Below are 20,197 nucleotides of genomic sequence, written 5' to 3' on the forward strand. Positions count from 1 at the left end.
TATTCATGGGAAAATGCACAAAACCACATTCACAAAATGAAGGATAAAACCTTTGTGGTATAAACCAACATGTATCCATAAGTTAAGGAGAAAATACCTTATTGTATAACAGTGTGTACACAGAATGGTGGAAAGAAATCTGATAAACGGCATTTATACAAATTTGTATGTTTATACCGTGAAAGAGCCACCTGGGGAATATATGTAATTTCCCACAGAAAAACCCACAGAAAATTCAAGACCAAAGAAGCCTATTTTTGGCTGTTTCTCAAACAAAGCCATAACATAAATATATAGTTATCATATTTTTAGTTCTATAGTTTTAGCATCAATAATTCATTTTCTTCAGGGAGTATATACTAAGTAAAGGAAGCAAAAATGTTGCATTTTTCCTTAGGAAAAAAAGCTTATTATGGGTAATACATGTATTTGTAATTTAAATGGCTGTTCTGCATATCCACATAAGACACGTCAAATTAGACTCATAGTGAATCTCCTGTGGATTGCATCATACACGTCCATGAAATTCTGCCAGAAAAACAATTAGGGTTGCAAAGTTATACATGAATACAAAAGGAGAAAAATAGAAGATACAAGCTTAGCAATATCACTTTAATTTGTCTCCCTTATGGATATAATTTAAGTTATATTTTTAAATACATAGTCATAAAAATGTCCTTATTACAGGACGTTGTTCAGTTAGTCAGCAGTTACTCTACATTTATCAAAGAATATAAAATCATATAACCATAGAATATTAGATGAGACCCATAAGAGTCATCAAGTCCATCATACACGACAACCAAACCCAACATATATACAATCATATTCAGGCCTCTCTCTTAAGTTAATAATTTAACAGAGTTAATAATTACCTTAATATAGCAACTGACTACTTCACAAGCTTTACTTAAATAACCACAACACTCATGTCTCATAAGAGAGTGGTTCCCTTGTTCAGTAAGCACATAGAAATAAAACAGAGAACTGAAGGGCAAGAAGCCCAGACTAAGCTGCTTAGGCCTGATTTTTCAGCCAAATTATCATCACATGGCATGTGTTTAAAACATTGTCTTCATTGTCTCCTTTACAGTTGCCAAAACTTTCACAGAATGGTCATTCAGAAAAGCCTGTCTAATGTAATCTAGTCTAGTCCAGTCTATTCCAGCCCTGACATAAAAAACATGTATCCACCTAGAACAGCAGTCACAAGGAAATTTTAGTTTACTTCAGCAACTGAAGTAATTAATAGTCTGGCTGAATAAGAAAGGCTTAAGGTGGAGCAGAGGAAAGCCAACTAACTGAAGACAGTGTCTTGAAAATTTTGAAGTTAGGTGTTGAAAGTTGGGTCGTATTTGAATGGATTTTCTCAATAGCAACAAATGACACTGCATTTTCAAAAAAACATTTTTCTTTTTCAGTCTGAAGGAAACATTTCAAGCTGCATTGGTGAAGCAACAAATGAAATAATTTTATGTGAAATACACAACAACCTGAACAGCAAGTGAGTCTACAGCAGCAGTTAATTATGTAGTTCGAAACTTAAGAGCCGACGTCAATATTATCACAGAAGGATAAACAGCTCTAAGATTTGTGTTACGAAAATCAGATTATTCACTTGGCTGATAAAACCACAAAGACCACCAATTTATATTGCAGATTGAAAGCTGAACAATAACGATGATATATTCCCTAACCATGCCTGCCTGCAAAACCAGTTTAATTTATTGAATGCCATCTGCTTTTAATCTCTAACTTTTAGATAAATTCAGGAGAGGCATGAATATGTGCTTATCTAATTCTTCATCTTTCACTTATTCGGAACAAACTGTATGAAATTCCTCTGAGGCTCACTTTCTTCCAAATCTATTTTGTTGTCCCCTTCTATTGCAGGCTCCGTAGTAGAGCCATACCTGCATGAGTGAAAAGAAATGGTTCATCGCAATCCCCCTACGATCTGGTAACCAGCCATCATTCATGATATCAGTACGTTCCTGCTCAGCTTCTTCTCTTCTGCTATCACAGATATCCCAGAGAAAATCTCTTAGGTCCTAAAAACCAAAATCAAATATGAGAAATAACTATGAAAGAAAACATAAATGTATTTTTTTATGTTTATTATTAAAAATCACATATATTGCTTGTGCCTAGGGAATCTTCCCATTTGGATCTTTTTCATCATTGCCACAGATGTCAAAGCTTGGTCAAAAAGTTATGTGCTTACAGGGAGCTGACAGAAAGTAGTACGGGAAATATGCCAGACAGAAGAATTCAAAAATATGAGATCAATGTATAGGAAGAGGACAACTGCCTTGCTTTCCCTGGGCAGAGAGACCTATCTAAACTAGACACAGATGGGAGAATATGAATAGTTAAACTCTGCACCAACAACTTTGCCCTTGAATGGTTTGCTAACAAATACAGCTATGAGAAGAATACTCTAAGGACATGTGCAATACGAAAAATTCTGAGAAAATTATGTGAGAGTTCAAATATTCTTCCAATTTGCATAGGTCCTTTCCATTTTCTTTAACGTGGATGGTTCTTTATAACTGAGGGCTCTTCAACTAGTGACTATATCTGATAGCTGACACCTCTGATATCAGCACATAACTGATAGGATTGAGGACCTACTAAGCATACAACAACATGCATGCAAACACTTCCCCATTGCCATTTCTGCATGGAAATAGCGTGACAGGCCTCTATGTAATAAGAGGAGATGGGAAGAGTGCTACTAAATGCAGCGCTAAGGTAAGCTAAAATCAGCTGTCTCTCAGGTCCCAAGAAATTCTACACCACCTGACTTGTCTGGAATAAATAGAAGTGGCATTCCAGACTACCAGCCCTGCACTGAGAAGCTTAGGTTTCAGGTGATAAGTGATTCCTGATTGACCATATCTTGGTCTCAGCCTAGTATCAGAGAATCATAGAATCATTTAGGTTGTAAAAAACTTTTAGGACCATCAAATCCAACCATCAGCCTAACACTGTGAAATCCACCACTAAACCAGGTCCCTAAGAAGCACAGTTACATGTCCTTTATGCACCTGCAGGGATCGTGACTCAACCACTTCCCTGGGCAGCCTGTTCCCCTTTCATGAAGAACTTTTTCCTAATATCCAATCTAAACCTCCCTTGGGTCAACTTGAGGCCATTTCTTTTCATCCTGTAGCTAATATGTCAGATCCTCTTTCTCTCCCCATGTCCACAGTCTTCAGACAAGTCCAGTTGTCCTCTGTTGGACAAAAGCCACAGAGAATCTGACAAATGAGTAGTCCCTGAGCTACATAACACATCAGTGATGACATAGATATTAGGTGAAGGCTATCAGATATTCATGGCTGGCCCAGCACTGTAGGATATACACATAAGGATATGCTACCAAATAAAAAAAGATACAAGCATAAAACTTATATCTTTTGCAGTGGTGGGTTGACCTTTGCTGGCTGCCAGGTGTCCACCAAGCTGCTCTATCACTCCCCCTTCTCAAGTGGACAAGGAGAAAAAAATACGATAGAAAAGCTCATGGGTCAAGATAAAGACAGGGAGATCACTCATTACCATCCCATGGAAAACAGACTCAACTTGAGGAAATTGATTTAATTTATTGCCAATTAATAAGAGATCAGAATAGTGAGAAACAAAAGTTAAAACACCTTTCTCCCATCCTCTCTTCTTCCTAGGCTCAACTTCACTCCTGACTCTTCTACCTCCTTCATCACCAAGCGGTGCAGGGAGGATGGGCTATGGGGGTTGTAGTCAGTTCATAACACTTTGTCTCTGCTGGTTCTTCTTCCTCATGGTCTTCTGGGTTCCCTCCTAAGGTATACAGTCCTCTATGGTCTTCTCCAACATGGGACTTTCCCACAGTCTGCAGTTCTTCACAAACTGTTCCAGCATGGGTATTTTCTATAGGCTGCAGTTCTTCAGGAACAGACTGCTCCAGCCTGGGTCCCCCACAGGCCACAGGTCCTGCCAGAACACTTGCTCTTTTGTGGACTCCCCTCTACAGCCCGCAGTTGCTGCCAGGAGCCTGCTCTGTTGTGGGGTCTCCACAGGTGACATCTCTCTTCAGGGTACATTCATCTGCTGTGGTACAGAATCCTCCATGGGCTGCAGGGCAAGTATCTGCTTCATTGTGGTCTACTAAGGCCTGCAGGGGGACAACCTGCATCACCATGGCCTTCTCCACTAACTGCATGGCAATCTTTGCTCTGGCACCTGGAACACCTCCCCCTCCTTCTTCACTGACTTAGGTAACTGTATAGTTGTTTCTCACATATTCTCACTCCTCTGTCACAGCTGTCATGCAGTGTTTTTTACCCTTTCTTAAATATGCTATTGCAGACACACCACCAGCATGACTGATGGACTCAGCTTTTGCCAGCAGCAGGTCTGTCTTGGAGCCAGCTGACAGTGGCTCTGCCTGATACAGAGGCAGTCCCTGGTGTCTTCTCACAGAAGCTACCTCTGCAGACCCCATGCTACCAAAACCTTGACACATAAACCTAATACAATACAATACCAGAAAAAGAAAAAAGAAGCATGACATAAGATAGGCCAAAAAACAGAGAAATAAATATGCACAAGTGGAAGTGAAATAGCTTAAGAGGAGTGGTAAAAAGGAAAAAAATGTAAAAAGTAAGATGATTCATGTTACATCAAGCTTGTATAGACTTTAGGGTATACTATAACTTTTGCCATTCACTTACAGTAACTCTTTGGTGTAGTTCTGCTTTTGTCTCCTCATCTTCTCGCAGGTCATCAGCAACTGAATTAAAATCCAACTGCCACTGAGATACAAAATCCTGCTTAAGATCTGGACGCTTCAAATAATCTTGGAATTTTTTTCTGTAATTATAGTATGAATAATTCTGGCGTTAAAAGACACAGAATGCCACAGGAAAAATACAAAATAATATTAATGTAATAAGCTACAATTTCTACTCACCTAATGTCTGCTAAATAATGTATCACAGAGTGTTGTTCATCCCTTAGGCATCTAAGTATAGTTTTGATGGTATTCACATACACATTTTCTACCATTTCCCAGTAAGGTACTAAAAAACCAGGTATCTCCTGTTAATTTTTTAAAAACATCAAAATTAATTGGCACATTTCTTGGTTACCCATTTAGCTGTAGCATTAGCAAATATAAGAAAGATTATTTCATTAAAACATATTATTGACTTTTTTTCACTATGCATTTATTTTGATTTACAACTATTTACAACATATGTTGTGTCTAGTTGTGTAGTCCTCAGCACAGGAAGACATGGGCCTGTTGGAGCGGGTCCAGACGAGGCCACAAAAATGATCAGAGGACTGGAACAGCTCTGCTGTGAGGACAAGCCTAGAAAATTGCAGTTGTTCATCCTGGAGAAGGCTCCAGGGAGAGCTTATTCTGGCCTTTCCATACTTAAACGGAGCCTACAGGAAAGACGGGGACAGACTTTTTAGTACGACTTGTTGCAAAAGGGCAAGAGGTTAAACTAAAAGAGGGGAGTTTCAGGTTAGACATAAGGAAAAAAAATTTTACAATGCGGGTGGTAAAACCACCCAGGTTGCCCAGAGAGGTGGTAGATGCCCCATCCCTGGAGACATTCCAGGTCAGGCTGGACAGAGCTCTGAGCAACCTGATCTAGTTGAAGATGTCCCTGCTCATGGCAGGGGAGTTGGACTAAATGAGTTTTGAAGGTCCCTTCCAACCAAAACTGTTCTATAATTCTATGATATAGTTTATCCTGTGCATTTCTTTGTAGAAAAGTAGCAGTACTCAAAATGAAAGGGGAATTCCAGCAGATTACTCCAATATCTGTGGTTTTCAATATACTCATAAACTAAGTGAAGAAGACTGAGTCCTTAAGTATCAAAATTTAGTGGTACACAACTGGTCAAGCTGGTAAAAATATAAACTGACTGTCTAGTGTTGCAAAAGTGACATCGGATTGACTGACTGTCATGAAATGCAAAACAAAGCCCATGGCCAGAGGAAACCAAACATATTGAGCTATGGGCTTTAGACACTCAGAAAGGATTCACAGCATATGCAAGCTAATTGAAGTCATGAAGGCAAAACTAGTAAATATTAAGAAGGGAATTACAGAACAAAATTCAACGCATCATTATGCACCATTCAAATCTACATCTCGAACACTGCATGCAGTCCCAGCCCTCTGTCTCAATAAATTTACAGCAGAACCAGAACACAGACAGAAGAGCAAGAACCATGATTAAACATATTGAACTGTCCTACACGAGGAGAGATAAACAGATTATGACTGGATTGGAGAAGCAAAGCAACATTGAGCAAAATGAAGAAGGTGTAATAGATGCCTGTCACATTTTTTATACCTTCAGAGGGTGACTATAGAATTATTATCCATTGTATCTGACAATATAAGAACTACGGTCATCAAGTGACACAAACAACAAGTTTAAAGCAAAGAGACATAAAAGTTTTGGGTTGGTTTTTTTTTTTTTTTGTTTGCTTGTTTTTCAGAAATACCTTAATTATGCAGGCTATGTCACAGAGACCAAAAAGTATAAAAAGCAACCAGACATAATCATGGAAGAAAAGTTTATTGAGAGCTACTAAACATGAAGATGCAGATGCAAAGTTACCTCAGGAAACCCCTACATTTCAGATCACTGGGAGCTAGGAAGATGTCTTTGAGAAAAACACATTAGAAAAAAGTATCCTAGCTGGAAGATCAGTGCACAGTCTCCCTGTTCTAAAATTCTTTCTACAAGATCCACAACTGGCCCTTGTGAAAGGCAGAAAACCAACTCAGTAAGTCTATGCTTGTATTTCATAATATTAAAAAGTAATATTATTTTGGAATCAATGTGGTATTCTTTGTCATCATTGTGAAGAATTAAGAGAAAAAAACAACAACAAACATTTTAAAGTATGTTTCCTTATATATTTCAGTATCAGCTTCTATTCGAGGTTTTTTTTAGATATTTATAATACAGTACGAGTGTGTCTTTCATTGTACGTCGTTTTCTTCAATATTTTTCAATGAGATAAAACCTTTAGGTAGAACATGCATAAAATACTGAGAAAAACATCTAATTTGACATCTAAGACTTTTAATCATGAATGGTCGTACCTGGGGAATTGGTTCATCTACATAAATCCATTCATCTGATCCTGGTTCGATTGGTGGTGCTGTCACAGGAACTGGAGGAAGCAGATCTCCAGATGCAACTGGTGAAATTTTTTTTCCTGGTGATTCTTCTTCAACAGACCCTTGTATATGGATATTACCTTTGAATGTATTTTAAGTATCAATAAACAGAAGTACACATCTATGCTACTCTGACAAGTTCAAAATAATGAGACAGATTCAATATTTCATTACTTAGGTGTTGTTCATCCAAATATCTACTAACCAAATCAGTGATGCCACAGTTACAAAATCACTTTCCAATTAATCTTATATTTTGGAGGATGGATACTTTCCTAAGACCACATTGTGCGAGAAACATGAAGATACTGAATTAGTGTGTACACATATGAGATAAATTGTTTACCAGGTAAACCAAGGCCAGTGGTGTTAATTAGACTCTGAGATTCACCGTAACTATCATGATTTCAGAGACTCCCTGTCTAATTAAAGAACAGTTGCAAACACCGAGGAAGAAACAAACAGATAAATCGAGCTAAATCTGGCCTACTATGGAAAACATACGGTACTCTGAGGAGAAGCTAAGAAGTATGAAAGATGATGGTTGGGAAAAAAAAAAAAAGAAAGGAAAAGATCATGTGTAGAGAAAGAAGAAAGTGAAAAATGCTGCTAGCCTCTAGTATATTAATATACCAATTGTAGCTAGCAGCTTCACAGCATGATTCAACCCTAGGATCTGAACTAACCTCTTGAAAGAAATCAGTGTCTCAGTAAAAATAGAAGGACCCTACAACAACATTGATTAACTGCTCAGAATCATGTACATGCATTCTGGCCAGCTTTGCTGTGGATTAGAAAACAGGCTTGAATTGTAACAGTGTTGACTTTATGTTTGAAAGCTTAGCATTTAAAGAATAGATGTGTTCTGTTTTTCTTTAAGTACGACAAATCTGCTTCTGAAAAACACAGTCTTGCTAGGTGCTCCAGTGGAATAACTGCTATCATTCTCCTGATTTCAGTTTATAAAAACCACAAAACTGTTTGCCACATAAAATATTCCAACTACTTCAGCTTCTGCTAAATATTTTGAGAACTGATCTCTGAAGTTTGCTTTGCCATGCCACTCTCAGAATGTTACTGATGTCTGAATAATTCATACACATTCTCATACCTCTGCTCTGCTCATCTTAACCTAATAGTGAAGAACAGCTTGGAACCTATCAACATAAATATGAAATTAAACATTAATTGACCACAGTGGTTATTTCCATATATGGAGTAAACATCCTTCGCTGTTGACTCCAGCGAGTCTATGAATTCTATGAAGCACATTAAAAAACCCATTACAGCCAGGCGGTTCTTTGAAAACACACCACCCAATTTTCTGTCAGGTGTGATACTTCCAATAATTTTTCGTGAACTTGAAACATTGTGCAGGAGTAGAGGTCTAAATTTTTACTGTTAAGAGTGCTTTTCAAGCTATATGTTTTTTAACTGTTGCTGTTAGAAGAGACATCAGACTTTCTCCTAATAATTATGAATAACCATTTTTTTCTACTAATCAAGTAGACTCTTTTTCTAGTTTACTAATCCTGGTTTACTTGATGCATCATTTCCCTTGAATATTTAATCTTTTTCCTTTCTTATTTTTAAGTGATTCTTTCCTTTTGGGTGATTAAGAGGAAAACTGGAATGAAGATGCACCAAAATGGATGTCAAAATCACTCTGAGTTATCCATGTTTTTAAGCTGCTGATGATAAATCAATATTTGTTGATAATGGTGACTTAGTCTTTCCTGTACCATTATGCTATCTCATATGGTGAAAATGCTAGCTGTAATATTTAAACTAGGAAGAAAAGACTGAATTTAGTAATCCTTTACTTCAGGGAATTTAAATAAATCTAATAGACATTTTATTTTAAATATTTTAAAATTCTTCTCAAATGATATTTGCAACTATGTGAAATTGATCCATATCCTCTGAAAAGGTAAAAACATAACAGAAAAGTTCAGAGTTCTGGTTCACTAACTCACAAATCCCCAAAGCTTTGAAAGGCAGTGAAAACAGATGTTTCTACATAGTTTTATAAATTAACTAGTAGAGTTAATTATAAAGCATAAAGTTTTTTATTTCTGAATTGTGAAAAGCAGGAATAGGAAAACTTACTTCTATTCTGGTTCTTGGCAATTTCTTCCATTATAATTTCCTTCACTGTTTCACACATAAGACTTTCTTCTGTCTCTGCATTGACTTTCACTAGAATATTTTGATGGACTGAAAACCATTTCTCTAATTTTGGCCATGTGTCTAGAAAGCCTGAAATTCTACAAAAATCACATTAATATATAAAATTAAAATATATCTACTGGAAAATAAAACATTTTCCCAATTTAACAAACAAAAGAAAGAACAAAACATCTAATTCAATACTAAAACAAATCCAGGCAATATTTTTTTTTTTTTTTAAATAATACTCCATCCACATCAACCCCATTCATTTTCAACACAGGAAAATTTTCAAAATCCTACTGTTAACTAATCTTACATATTTCTTGGTCTTCCTTGTCACAGGCTAAACCTATGCTTTCTTGTATCACAACTAAAACAATAATAGTCAATAATGTAATATTCTAAACCAGTTAGTGGTATCAATTATTTAGAAAGAAAACCTGTTCCTGATTTTGCCATTTATATAAACAACTAAAAATTCAACAAAATATACACTAATTCATCTTATAAAAGTGTCAAATACCATTTTAGAAAATCTGTAACTCTAGCCAAGTGCATTTCACTCAAGGGCAGTCACATGATACGTGACATAATCTCAGATATATCTATGTATACATGTTTACAGGTATATCTGTATGTATGGTTCACGCAATATCTCTCTCTCTCTCTATATATATATATATCTGAAGAAGAAAGTCTCCTTGGAAGAATACCTTGCAAAAGCAAAACACATTAATTTCTTACCTTATAGGTTTATTATATTGTGTCAAAAGTTAAAGTACTTATTCAGGCTCCTCATTAGAGAAACTCCTAAGTAAAATCTTAACATCGGGCATTTCAGTCCTATCATGGATCATGTATGAGGTTCAAATGAACTACATGCCTAGACATCTAGCTAAAGCAGTACTTTTGTATTTCACATAACATACCTGTGTAGCACTTGGTCCCTAGCTAAATCAATCTTCTCTTTTAGGACTTGAGTATCTGAATTTTGACTGTTCTCCTCCTCTTCAGTTTGAAATGACTTTGATTTATCTGCTGCATGGAAAATAGCATATATGAGGATACGCTGAAAAAGGTAATTATGGAGGTAGTTATTCACCCTAAGTAAGATACTGATTAAAAGAGAAATTTCAGTGTTCTTTGATCTTCTGTTTTTTAATTTAAAAATTGGGTGCCAAACTTCCTACAAGAAAGTAAATAAGACTATAAAATAAGACTATAAAATAAAGTTGGAAAGTACCTGAAGACAGTGTTCGAATGCAGAGCCAATTAGAGCACTAACATTTTATGATGGATACTTTGCAGTCATAGAAATATCTCCAGTTGTAGAGACAGTGTTCCTGTGGGCAGATTATTCCAGGCTTATCTGTTCTAACAATTAAAAGGTATTTTCCCCAGTCTCATCTGAATCCTCCTTGAAGTCAGTACTCCTTTTTGAAACAATGGGCAGATATTCTGCTGCATCTGAACACAAGGTGTTCTCCCTCTCTGAGTCTTCTCTAGATTTTAATGGCTTTAATTGAATAGAAATAACCCATTTTTTCTAGATTTCTGACTGTCTTATTGTACTTTTGACTTTTTTCTTGTATTACATGTTATAAAATACATTCTGTTTGGATTTCTGAGATTACCCCCTGTATTATCACAGTTTCAAAGTGTTTGGCAACACAAAGTCTTCAAATTAACAAGAATTTCAAGTGTTTACAGATTTATCTTCACTGCATTATTGGTAAAAGCTCTAATGATTTTTCCTCATCCTCAATCCTACCAACATATACAAACTAAAGGCAAATGGTGCTTTAATTCAAGCCATGTGCCATGCAAGTGCTGCAGTGAAAACACTGAAGAGGAATCTCCTTATAATTTGGACAGTATGGAGTACATTTCTGAAGAGAACTTTAATGTTTTCTCAAGGTGAGTAAGGGCAGCAAAAATGTGTGGTCTGGAAGTGAAATGGCCCACAAAAAGCCTTTGATGCTTTTGCAATTTTTGCCAAAATTTACTACCTCTGATTGCTAAGTAAAGACAATCAATAGGGAATGAATGTGGGCACATCTCTTTGCTTATCCTTCATCGCTTTTCAAATGTGTCTCCTGGATAAACAGTAATATCAATTTGTAATGAGGCATATTTCTGCATCTGCTGTAACTTGTGTTTTCTCCAGTTGCTGTTTTATGTGATATCTAACACCAGTCACTGTGGTATCTCAGCTCCAGTGAGAATTCAGTACAAATACAAAAAAGCATATACACATGCACTCGCACACTTCTGATCTGCCTTCGACTGAAAGAATCTGGAAGTATTCATGCTGATAACTCACGATTAATGAATGTCATATTGTGCCATGCAGATAAACGATGCAATAATTTTATTTTGTTCCAATGAGTACAACATAAAGGTATATCTAGTAAACAATGTTTGGAATTAAGGTATTACTTATACCTAGTTGTGCACTTTTAGGCAGTTAGAGATGGGCCTTACAAACGGAGAAGAAAGCTGTCAAATTGAAACAATTTTAATTTCATACTTACAGAGGAAAACCTAGACATTATATAATTAAGTATCTTTGATTGATATATGCGACTTGCTATTATGCTGCAAAGTACTCAGAATTTAGTAATCTCAGTATTATAACAATTTTAACATTCCTCATACATCAGAATCTGCTTGCCATTTAACTTTGTTAAAAGTAGTTGGAAACTTACACTCCGATTTAGCCACACGTTTCAGTACCATGGTGTCTGAAATATCCAATAATATGGAAACATCAAATGCAGGTGGGGAAACAGGAGGCTTAGGGGCTCTGGGATCTGTAGCAAGTAAGAGTATTCCAGAGTTTGCATCTTCTTGTTCTGGATCAATCCCTGTATATGCTTTTTCAAATAGCTTTGCCTGATTAACTGTCTTTGGAAACCCATCCACAATCCATCCCTTTTCAGGTGGTGTTTTCCTAAAGGTAAATGAAGAACCAGAATTATATAGTGAATTGATAACACAGTAATAACACCTAAAGAAGTGCTTGACCCACAAGTCTTTCATTCAGAATTCAATATATTAAATATCCTGATGAATTCAGAATGTGACAGACACCATTAAAACTTCATCTGTAAAGCAATGGATTTTAAACCAGAAAATAACATCAAGCCTTACTAAAAGTGTGGGGGGAAAAAAGCAAAACCAAAACTATTTATGCTATCTTGACAAATCAGCTTTGCAGAAACAAACTCTACTCAGACTATGAATTAAATCCAGTTGGTGGCCAGTCACAAGTGGTGTTCCCCAGGACTCAGCATTGGGTCCAGTTCTGTTTAATCTCTTATCAATAATCTGGAGAAGGGGATCAAGTGCACCCTTAGTAAGTTTGAAGATGACACCAAGTTGCGTGGGAGTGTTGATCTGCTGGAGGGTAGGAAGAGTCTACAGAGTGATCTGGACCAGCTGGATCAGTGGGCTGTGGACAACTGTTTGAGGTTTAAGAAAGCCAAGTGCTGGGTCCTGCACTTGGGTCACAACAACCCCGGGCAGCGCTACAGGTTCAGGGGAGAGTGGCTGGAAAGTTGCTCAGTGGAAAAGGATCTGTGGGTGTTGACTGACAGCAGCTGAACATGAGCCAGCAGTGTGCCCAGGTGGCCAAAAAGGCCAACAGCATCCTGGCTTGTATCAGGAATAGTGTGGCCAGAAAGACTGAGAAAGTGATTGACCCCCTGTACTTGGCACTGGTGAGGCCACACCTGGAATCCTGTGTTCAGTTTTGTGCCCCTCACTACAAGAAAGACATTGAGGTGCTGGAGAGAGTTCAGCGAAGGGCAATGAAGCTGGTCAGGGGCCTGGAGCACAAGTCTGATGAGGAGCAGCTGAGGGAACTGGGGCTGTTCAGCCTGGAGAAAAGGAGGCTGAGGGGAGACCTTATCACTGTCTACAACTACCTGAAAGGAGGTTGTAGAGAGGTGTTGGTTTCTTATCCCAAGTAACTAGTGATAGAATGAGAGGAAATGTCCTCAGGTTGCACCAGGGAAGGTTTAGATTGGATATTAGAAAAAATTTCTTCACGGAAAGGGTTACTAAGGATTGGAACAGGCTGTTCAGGGAAGTGGTGGAGTCACGATCCCTGGAGGTGTTTAAAAGTTGTGCAGACTTGGTGCTTAGGGACATGGTTTAGTGGTGGACTTGGCAATGTTAGGTTAACAGTCGGACTTGATGATCCTAATGGTCTTTTCCAACCTAAATGATTCTATGATTTTATGATCAGAGGTGGAATTTCACTATTTTCTCTACTAACCTTTGTACTGAAGTGGCAAACAGAAAAATCTGTTTCCTAACTTTAAAATATATTCATATATAACTTTAAATTATACTCATATGGGAACTTAAGTGCTAATTTCACATCAGTGTAGTTGAAATAATTTTCTCTCAAACCAGACTAGACAAAAATAAGTAAGCTGAAGTATGATTATGCATCTCACAAAGTCTAAAAGAAAAAATACTAATGCTCAATAGCTTTTAACTAATAAACAAAATACAGATATTAGTTATATTTAATGACTGGATGATAGTCGTCACTGTTTTTACTTACTTTCAGTAGTGTACAATAACGTCTGCATAATTTAGGGCTAGACTCTAGTGCTACCATAAAAATAAGCATTAGCTAACTTTACTAAGTAGCTCCACTTTCCATGCAGAAGATTCCAGTGTTCAAAAAATACCTTAATATAGAGAAACGGCTGAATCTGGACTATAAATGGGATAATTACGTACTAAATAATGAAGAAAAAAAGTTACACAATTTCATACTTAATGGCTTCCAACAGAATGTCAATCAGTAATTCATCGGGAATACTTTTTCCTTTCTTCAACAATTTCTGTGACACGGCGCCAAGCTGGGCACGTACAGACATCTGTGGAAGAGTGCAGTGTAAGACTAATATGCTCAGAATGTTCACAACACTGAAAAATATTCCACTTTCTGTATTATATTATTTAGTTAGTTAGTTAAATCAAATGTTTCTTGTGTTGTTTATTTATTTTAATAGTTATTGTTATTTATTAAGGAGAAAATTTCAACTGATGCAAAAAAGGCCTAATTTCATTGACATCTCCAACTGATTTCCATCATTACACCTATGAAAATGCCAGACAGAAGCTAGGTTGAGAAACAAAGGATTTAACTTCAGTAGTTTTACAGCAGGGGTGTCAAACTAATTTTGACCAGGGGCTACATCAGCCTCACGGTTGCCTTCAAAGGTCCAAATGTAGTTTTAGGACTGTATAAATGTAGGAGTAGTTACATTTGTACAGTCCTAAAATTACATTCGGCCCTTTGAAAGCAACTGTAAGGCTGATGTGGGCTCTGGTGAAAATGAGTTTGACAGCCTTGTTCTATAAAGATCCTTTTATATCTTAGTTTTTGGAGTATTTTCCAGTGAGAGCAATAATGTCAAGAAAATCACTGTAGAATTAAGTATTTTTGAACACAAAGAAAAGAAACCTTGTCATGGGATGAATGATCCGCTTGGCAGCAGCAAGATCAGAAACACGTTTTTGCTAACTTGGAAACCACATCAAAAGTCGCGTATCTTAGGCAGATGTGAGATTTAACAAGAAGATACAAAACTTTTAACAGTATGCACAACTCTAACATATACAGCAATAGATTTTCATAATAAAGACTTTTTATATTTCATACAGAAAAAGCAGTGAGGTCAATAAATGAATTCAGAATGATGTACCCATTTTAACTAATGCATCTTTATCTTGATAAAGATAAAATTGGACTACAAACCTTGGATAGGTCATTCTGACTGTTGTCTGATTTTAATTCTTGCCCAGACAGATCCTCTTTGACAGGACAGTTACCTAAAACAGGTATATTATGAAGTTTGACAATTCTGTTACTATAATATTTATTACCATAGATAAATAATAAAAGTATATGCCTTGTTCTCTGAACAAATCAATACAGAAGGTATATGCGACTGTTAGAATGAAAGGAACATCGGTTAATTCACTTTGGAAGCAATTTCTGGAGGTCACCTTGTTCAAGTTCAACCTTCTCCTCAAAGTGTCAGCAGTTAAAAGCTCAGACCAAGTTGCTCAGTTTTTTACCTAGTGTGATCCTGAAAACCTCCAAGGATGGAGACTACACTACTTCTCTAGGCAATCTGTTTCGATACTTGATGTTTCTCATGTGGAAAAGGCCTTGTCTTATGTCTGGTCAAAATAGGAACAAGAAGGGCTTTTACAGCAAAAGGAGAAGGGCAGGGAAAATGTGGACCTGCTGAAAGACATGCACACAGCTGAGGTACTTAATGCCTTCTCTGTCTTGGTCTCTACTGGTAAAGCTCACACTCAGGATTCCAAATCCCCTGAGACTAGCAGGATAATCTGCAGCAAGAAAGACTTACCCTTGGTGCAGGAGGATCAGCTTAAGGAATGTTTATTAATAAATAAACTGGAAATATACAAGTCCATGGGACCTGATGGCATTTACCCACACGCGCTGAGAGAGCTGGCCTATGTCATTGCAAAACCTCTCTCAAAAATCTTCAAAAGGTCATGGTGACTGTGGGAGATTCCCTAGGCCTCAAAGGATGCAACAGTCACTCTTGTCTTCAAGGAAAGCAAGAAGGAGGAACGGGGGATGTACAAGCCCTTCAGCCTCATCTCAGTCCCTGAGAACTGATGGAGCAAATAAGCATGGAAATCATGTCAAGTATATTAATGGCAAGAAGATGATTGGAGGTTGTCAGCAGAGATTTATAAAGGGGAAATCACAGCCTTCTACAATGGGCTGGCAGGTTCAGTGTCCCCATGCCTTCAGTACCAGCTGGTGGCCAACTGTCTTGAAAGCAACTTTGCAGAGGAGGACCTGGAGGCCCTGGAGGAGAAGCTGACTGTGAGTCAGCAATGTGCCCCTGCAGCAATGAATGCCCACATCCTCCTCGACTACATTAAAAAGGTATGGCGTTGGTGAGACCACATATGCAGTACTGCATCCATTTTGGGACTCAGCCAGTGCAAGGAAGAAATGGATATATTGGATCAGGTCCACAGAACAACCCTGATGAATACTAAGGTCTTGGACTACCTGATATACAAGAAGAGGGTGAGACAGCTGGGACTGTTCAGTCTGGAGAAGAGAAGGCCTGAACCTGATTTCAATTCATAGAAATATCAGGGGCATGGTGGGAGAAATAAAGAAGCCAGACTCTACTTAGTGGTGCCAAGTAAAATGACAAAAGGCAACAGACACAAACTGAAACACAGGAAATTCCATTTAAACATAGAAATTTTAAACCCTTGCAGAAGGATTACATAATATTGGAACATGTTGCTCAGTGAGGCTGTGGAGTCTCCATCTTTGGAGATGTTCTTGAACAACCTGCAGTAGTGACCCTGCTTTGAGAAGGAAGGCTGGACTAGATGATCTCCAAAGGTCTCTTCTACCCTCAGTCTCTCTGTGATTCCAAGTTTAGGTGGCTGAGACCAGTGTCAATTCCTTTGTTGATAAGGTCTGTTGTAAAGAAAAGTGAGGGGAGGCAAGGGCTTGCCCTTCCCTTGAAATTAAAGCTCTCATCCTGCACCCCATCCGTGGTACATTACAGCTGTATAGTAGCCATGTTTGGACACTGTATTCTATCTTCTTGATTCTACGCTGATCCACACTTGCTGACTTGAGTTCCTGGCTTCACCTCAGACTTGCTTCATCAGCAGAATTGCTCGGTTATCACCAGACCAAGGCTCATGCTGATCAGTGTCTCTGAACCTCATAATGACTTCAATATTGTCACTCTTGATGAATGTTGGCAATTACTGCTTGCTACTGCCCTTGTCACCTTGCTCACCTTCCTTCACAGAGCAGCCTGCACTTGCTGCTCCCAGACACTAGGAATGTGGGGAAACAGGAAATTCATAATGGAAACTACTGTGAAAACTCAGATGTCATGGATACTACCTCAAAAGTACAAGAGAAAGAGTAATTGCCATTCAAATCTAGTAAGAATTTAAATTAAATGTTATAAATACACATACACATATAAATAAAATATATACACACCATTGGTTCCATTGATAGATGTTTCTGTTATGAGTTCCTCTAGAATTTTTGCTGGTGATTTTGATAAGTTATTTTGGACCTTGTATCAATTAAGAAAGGAAATGGATTAGAAAGGAAACTATGCACTACAGGAAAAACAAGCCCGTCAATTGAAGCTGAATATTGAAGTCTTGTAAGCCAAAACTTAGAATTAAGTTTGAAATTGAGTACAGAATTGAAATATGCATGCTTTCTCCCTTACACACTTCGCTTTTGTCTCCCTGTGAGAGCCAAACCTAAATATAATAAAAATGCTTACCTCATTTTCTTTCTCAGAACATTCTGCTTCCTGTGAAATCACATCATGTTCACTTTTCATTTCATTTTTAAGATAAGCTTGGATGGCCTCCTGAACCAGAGTATCAACAGATAGTACCTGAATGTTGCAAACTAATACACAAAAAAATTAACTTCACAGTTTGAGCAGAACATACATACAATTAATGGCAATTAAATTAATGATGGGAAGACAGCATTATTACATGCAGAGCAAAGCACAGTTCCTTTCCTTTGGACTTTTGATGTAAGTTGTTTCCACTATCTCTTCTTGGTAACCACTTCACAGTGTGTATCCACAATTACTTTGTTATCTTGATAATCTCTTCTATAACTAACATCCCCAGAGAAGTTTACCAAAAGCATTTTTAAATTCTCAATACAGAAGTAATACTATATTAACACTATATGTAAGTTCAGATGTTCTTAATCTTAGTTTGGAAGATAATGAATTATTGACTTGCAACCAACCTCTGCAAAATACAGATGCATCTGAGGTTCAAGGATTAGTGATGCAAGGATTTGCCCAAATGATTTTCATTGTCAGAATGGAATTTTAACACAAATAAGCATTTTTAAGAATTTTAGGTGAGGGGAAAAAAAAAAAAGTCTACCTTTTCCAAGAAACTTTACACAGGTAGTTTTTCCACTAAAATGTTTCCCCAAAATACATCCCTTGATGGGAAACTCAGGAAATGCAGGTGGTGAAGATTTGGGTTTTGGAGGATAGAAAATCTCCATCAGTCTATGAAGCACATGACCCAATATGTTATTATTAAGAGGAGGTTTGTTTTCACTGTTGTCTTCAGATGGGCGCCATTCCCCTGTCATACTCTGTATGAATGACATATTACCAAATAATTTGTCAATATGTCTTGTCTTTCATCTTTTTCAATATATGTATTTACACATAAACACATATACAACAACTAAATCTGAATAGTACTAAATAACGTTTTTTAGAATAAATCATTGTTAAAAGTTATAATTATGCCATAACCATTAAGTATTTCTTTATATTCATTAATACTTTGTTGGGAGAGACAAAAGAGACTCCTACAGCCATTTTCAGAGTGCTACAATAATTTTTCTAATTCCACGAACATGAAAAGTAATTTCACCAATACCACAGAATGAAAGAGTAGCAGATTTTTGGAGCAGAGGCCCAGTACCCTAGCATTCAGCATTCTAAAAACTGGGCAATGTTATTGCCCAGTATAACACATACATCTTTGAAAAATTCTACAGACAAAGATTTCAAATAAATGTCTGCCTAACATGCATTCAATAAAGAAGAAAAATCAACACCACAAAACAAACAAACCACCTTAGAATTCAAGACTTTTTAAGGGAAGGAAATACTGAGTAGAAACTTCCAGTTCATCTATTCTGAAACCAATATTAATGTTAACACTGGTATGAGTTACCAGTGTACAGCTTAAAGAAGTTTTGCTACTAAAGATGCTTTTACTGACAATCACACTGGGAGAAATATGAGAATGGAAGGATGTAGTCAGAACTGAATACAAAATTGTGTTTTTGCTACTGCAATATATCCTCTACCAGTATTGGATCTTATAACACCAGGAGAGTACTAATGTGCAGTTCATGCTATGAGAAGCTAAAGGAGCGCATTTTGGTATGGAGGATAATACCAGTCATGTATTATTTATTTGGTTGCAGGCTACTGAACAGCTGCTTGGAATACACATGGACTAGTAATATTCCCAGGTAGATTCTAGCTTATCACCTCATTCAGGCTGCACAATAAAGGGTAGAGAGGCAAAGTCAAATATTTCAGCAAGAGAAATTCCAACTATGAAAAAAATGAAGAAAATTGTTCACAATGAGAGTGGTTAAACACAGGAACTGGTTGCACGGAGAATCTGTGTAATCTCTACCCTTGGGAATACTTGAAAGCTGACCAAATAAGGTGCTGAGCAACCTTATCTGACTCAGAAGTTGGCCCTGCTTTGAGCAAATAGGTTGAATTAAATGACCTCCACATCCTTCTCAACATAAACAATTATATTATCCTCTAAAGTAAATATTTTATCACGATCAACAGAAGCAAAAAGTTTCATTCTAAGTTCTACTGAAGGATAATGTTTTGAGTTCATGTTCTAAGTAGAATATGCAATCTTTTTCCGATCTTACTATCATGAATGATATATTGCCACAGCATACATTCTACAAACAGAACTTGATCAGTGTTGACTTCAAACATATTCCATTAGATTAAGACAATGTGACTTATTATCAGTCTAAATGAAAACAACACCTATTCTTAATCAGTAAAATCAAGCAAAAATATTTTTCAATTGTACAATATCCTCTCTCAGATATACCTCAGAAAACATACGTTTTAATAGGTAATTGAAGACATGCTAAAAAAAAAAAAAATCAAATCCTTGTCCTATCTGAACCATTTTTCCCTAAACATGTAAGTAGAGATGAA

The 20,197-nt window shown here is 37.0% G+C and overlaps 1 protein-coding gene across 6 annotated transcripts in view; it reads right to left on the minus strand.

The window, feature by feature from the left end:
* SPEF2 (sperm flagellar 2) overlaps positions 1 to 20,197 on the minus strand; it is a 68,742-nt gene that overhangs the window by 22,343 nt on the left and 26,202 nt on the right. For 5 of the 6 annotated variants that reach the window (XM_065861042.2, XM_071802260.1, XM_071802261.1 and 2 more), the window contains exons 11-22: positions 18,354 to 18,573; positions 17,723 to 17,853; positions 17,425 to 17,503; positions 15,151 to 15,224; positions 14,163 to 14,266; positions 12,077 to 12,321; positions 10,298 to 10,406; positions 9,306 to 9,463; positions 7,119 to 7,276; positions 4,955 to 5,082; positions 4,716 to 4,854; positions 1,914 to 2,051 (exon numbers count right to left, since the gene is read on the minus strand). In XM_065861042.2, the coding sequence (XP_065717114.1) occupies positions 1,914 to 2,051; positions 4,716 to 4,854; positions 4,955 to 5,082; positions 7,119 to 7,276; positions 9,306 to 9,463; positions 10,298 to 10,406; positions 12,077 to 12,321; positions 14,163 to 14,266; positions 15,151 to 15,224; positions 17,425 to 17,503; positions 17,723 to 17,853; positions 18,354 to 18,573 (1,683 nt within the window). Of the gene's footprint in view, positions 1 to 1,913; positions 2,052 to 4,715; positions 4,855 to 4,954; positions 5,083 to 7,118; positions 7,277 to 9,305; positions 9,464 to 10,297; positions 10,407 to 12,076; positions 12,322 to 14,162; positions 14,267 to 15,150; positions 15,225 to 17,424; positions 17,504 to 17,722; positions 17,854 to 18,353; positions 18,574 to 20,197 lie in introns of those variants that run through there. The other variant, XM_071802264.1, reaches the window with a different exon arrangement.

The sequence above is a fragment of the Patagioenas fasciata genome, chromosome Z, assembly GCF_037038585.1.
Source record: "Patagioenas fasciata isolate bPatFas1 chromosome Z, bPatFas1.hap1, whole genome shotgun sequence".
NCBI lineage: Eukaryota > Metazoa > Chordata > Aves > Columbiformes > Columbidae > Patagioenas > Patagioenas fasciata.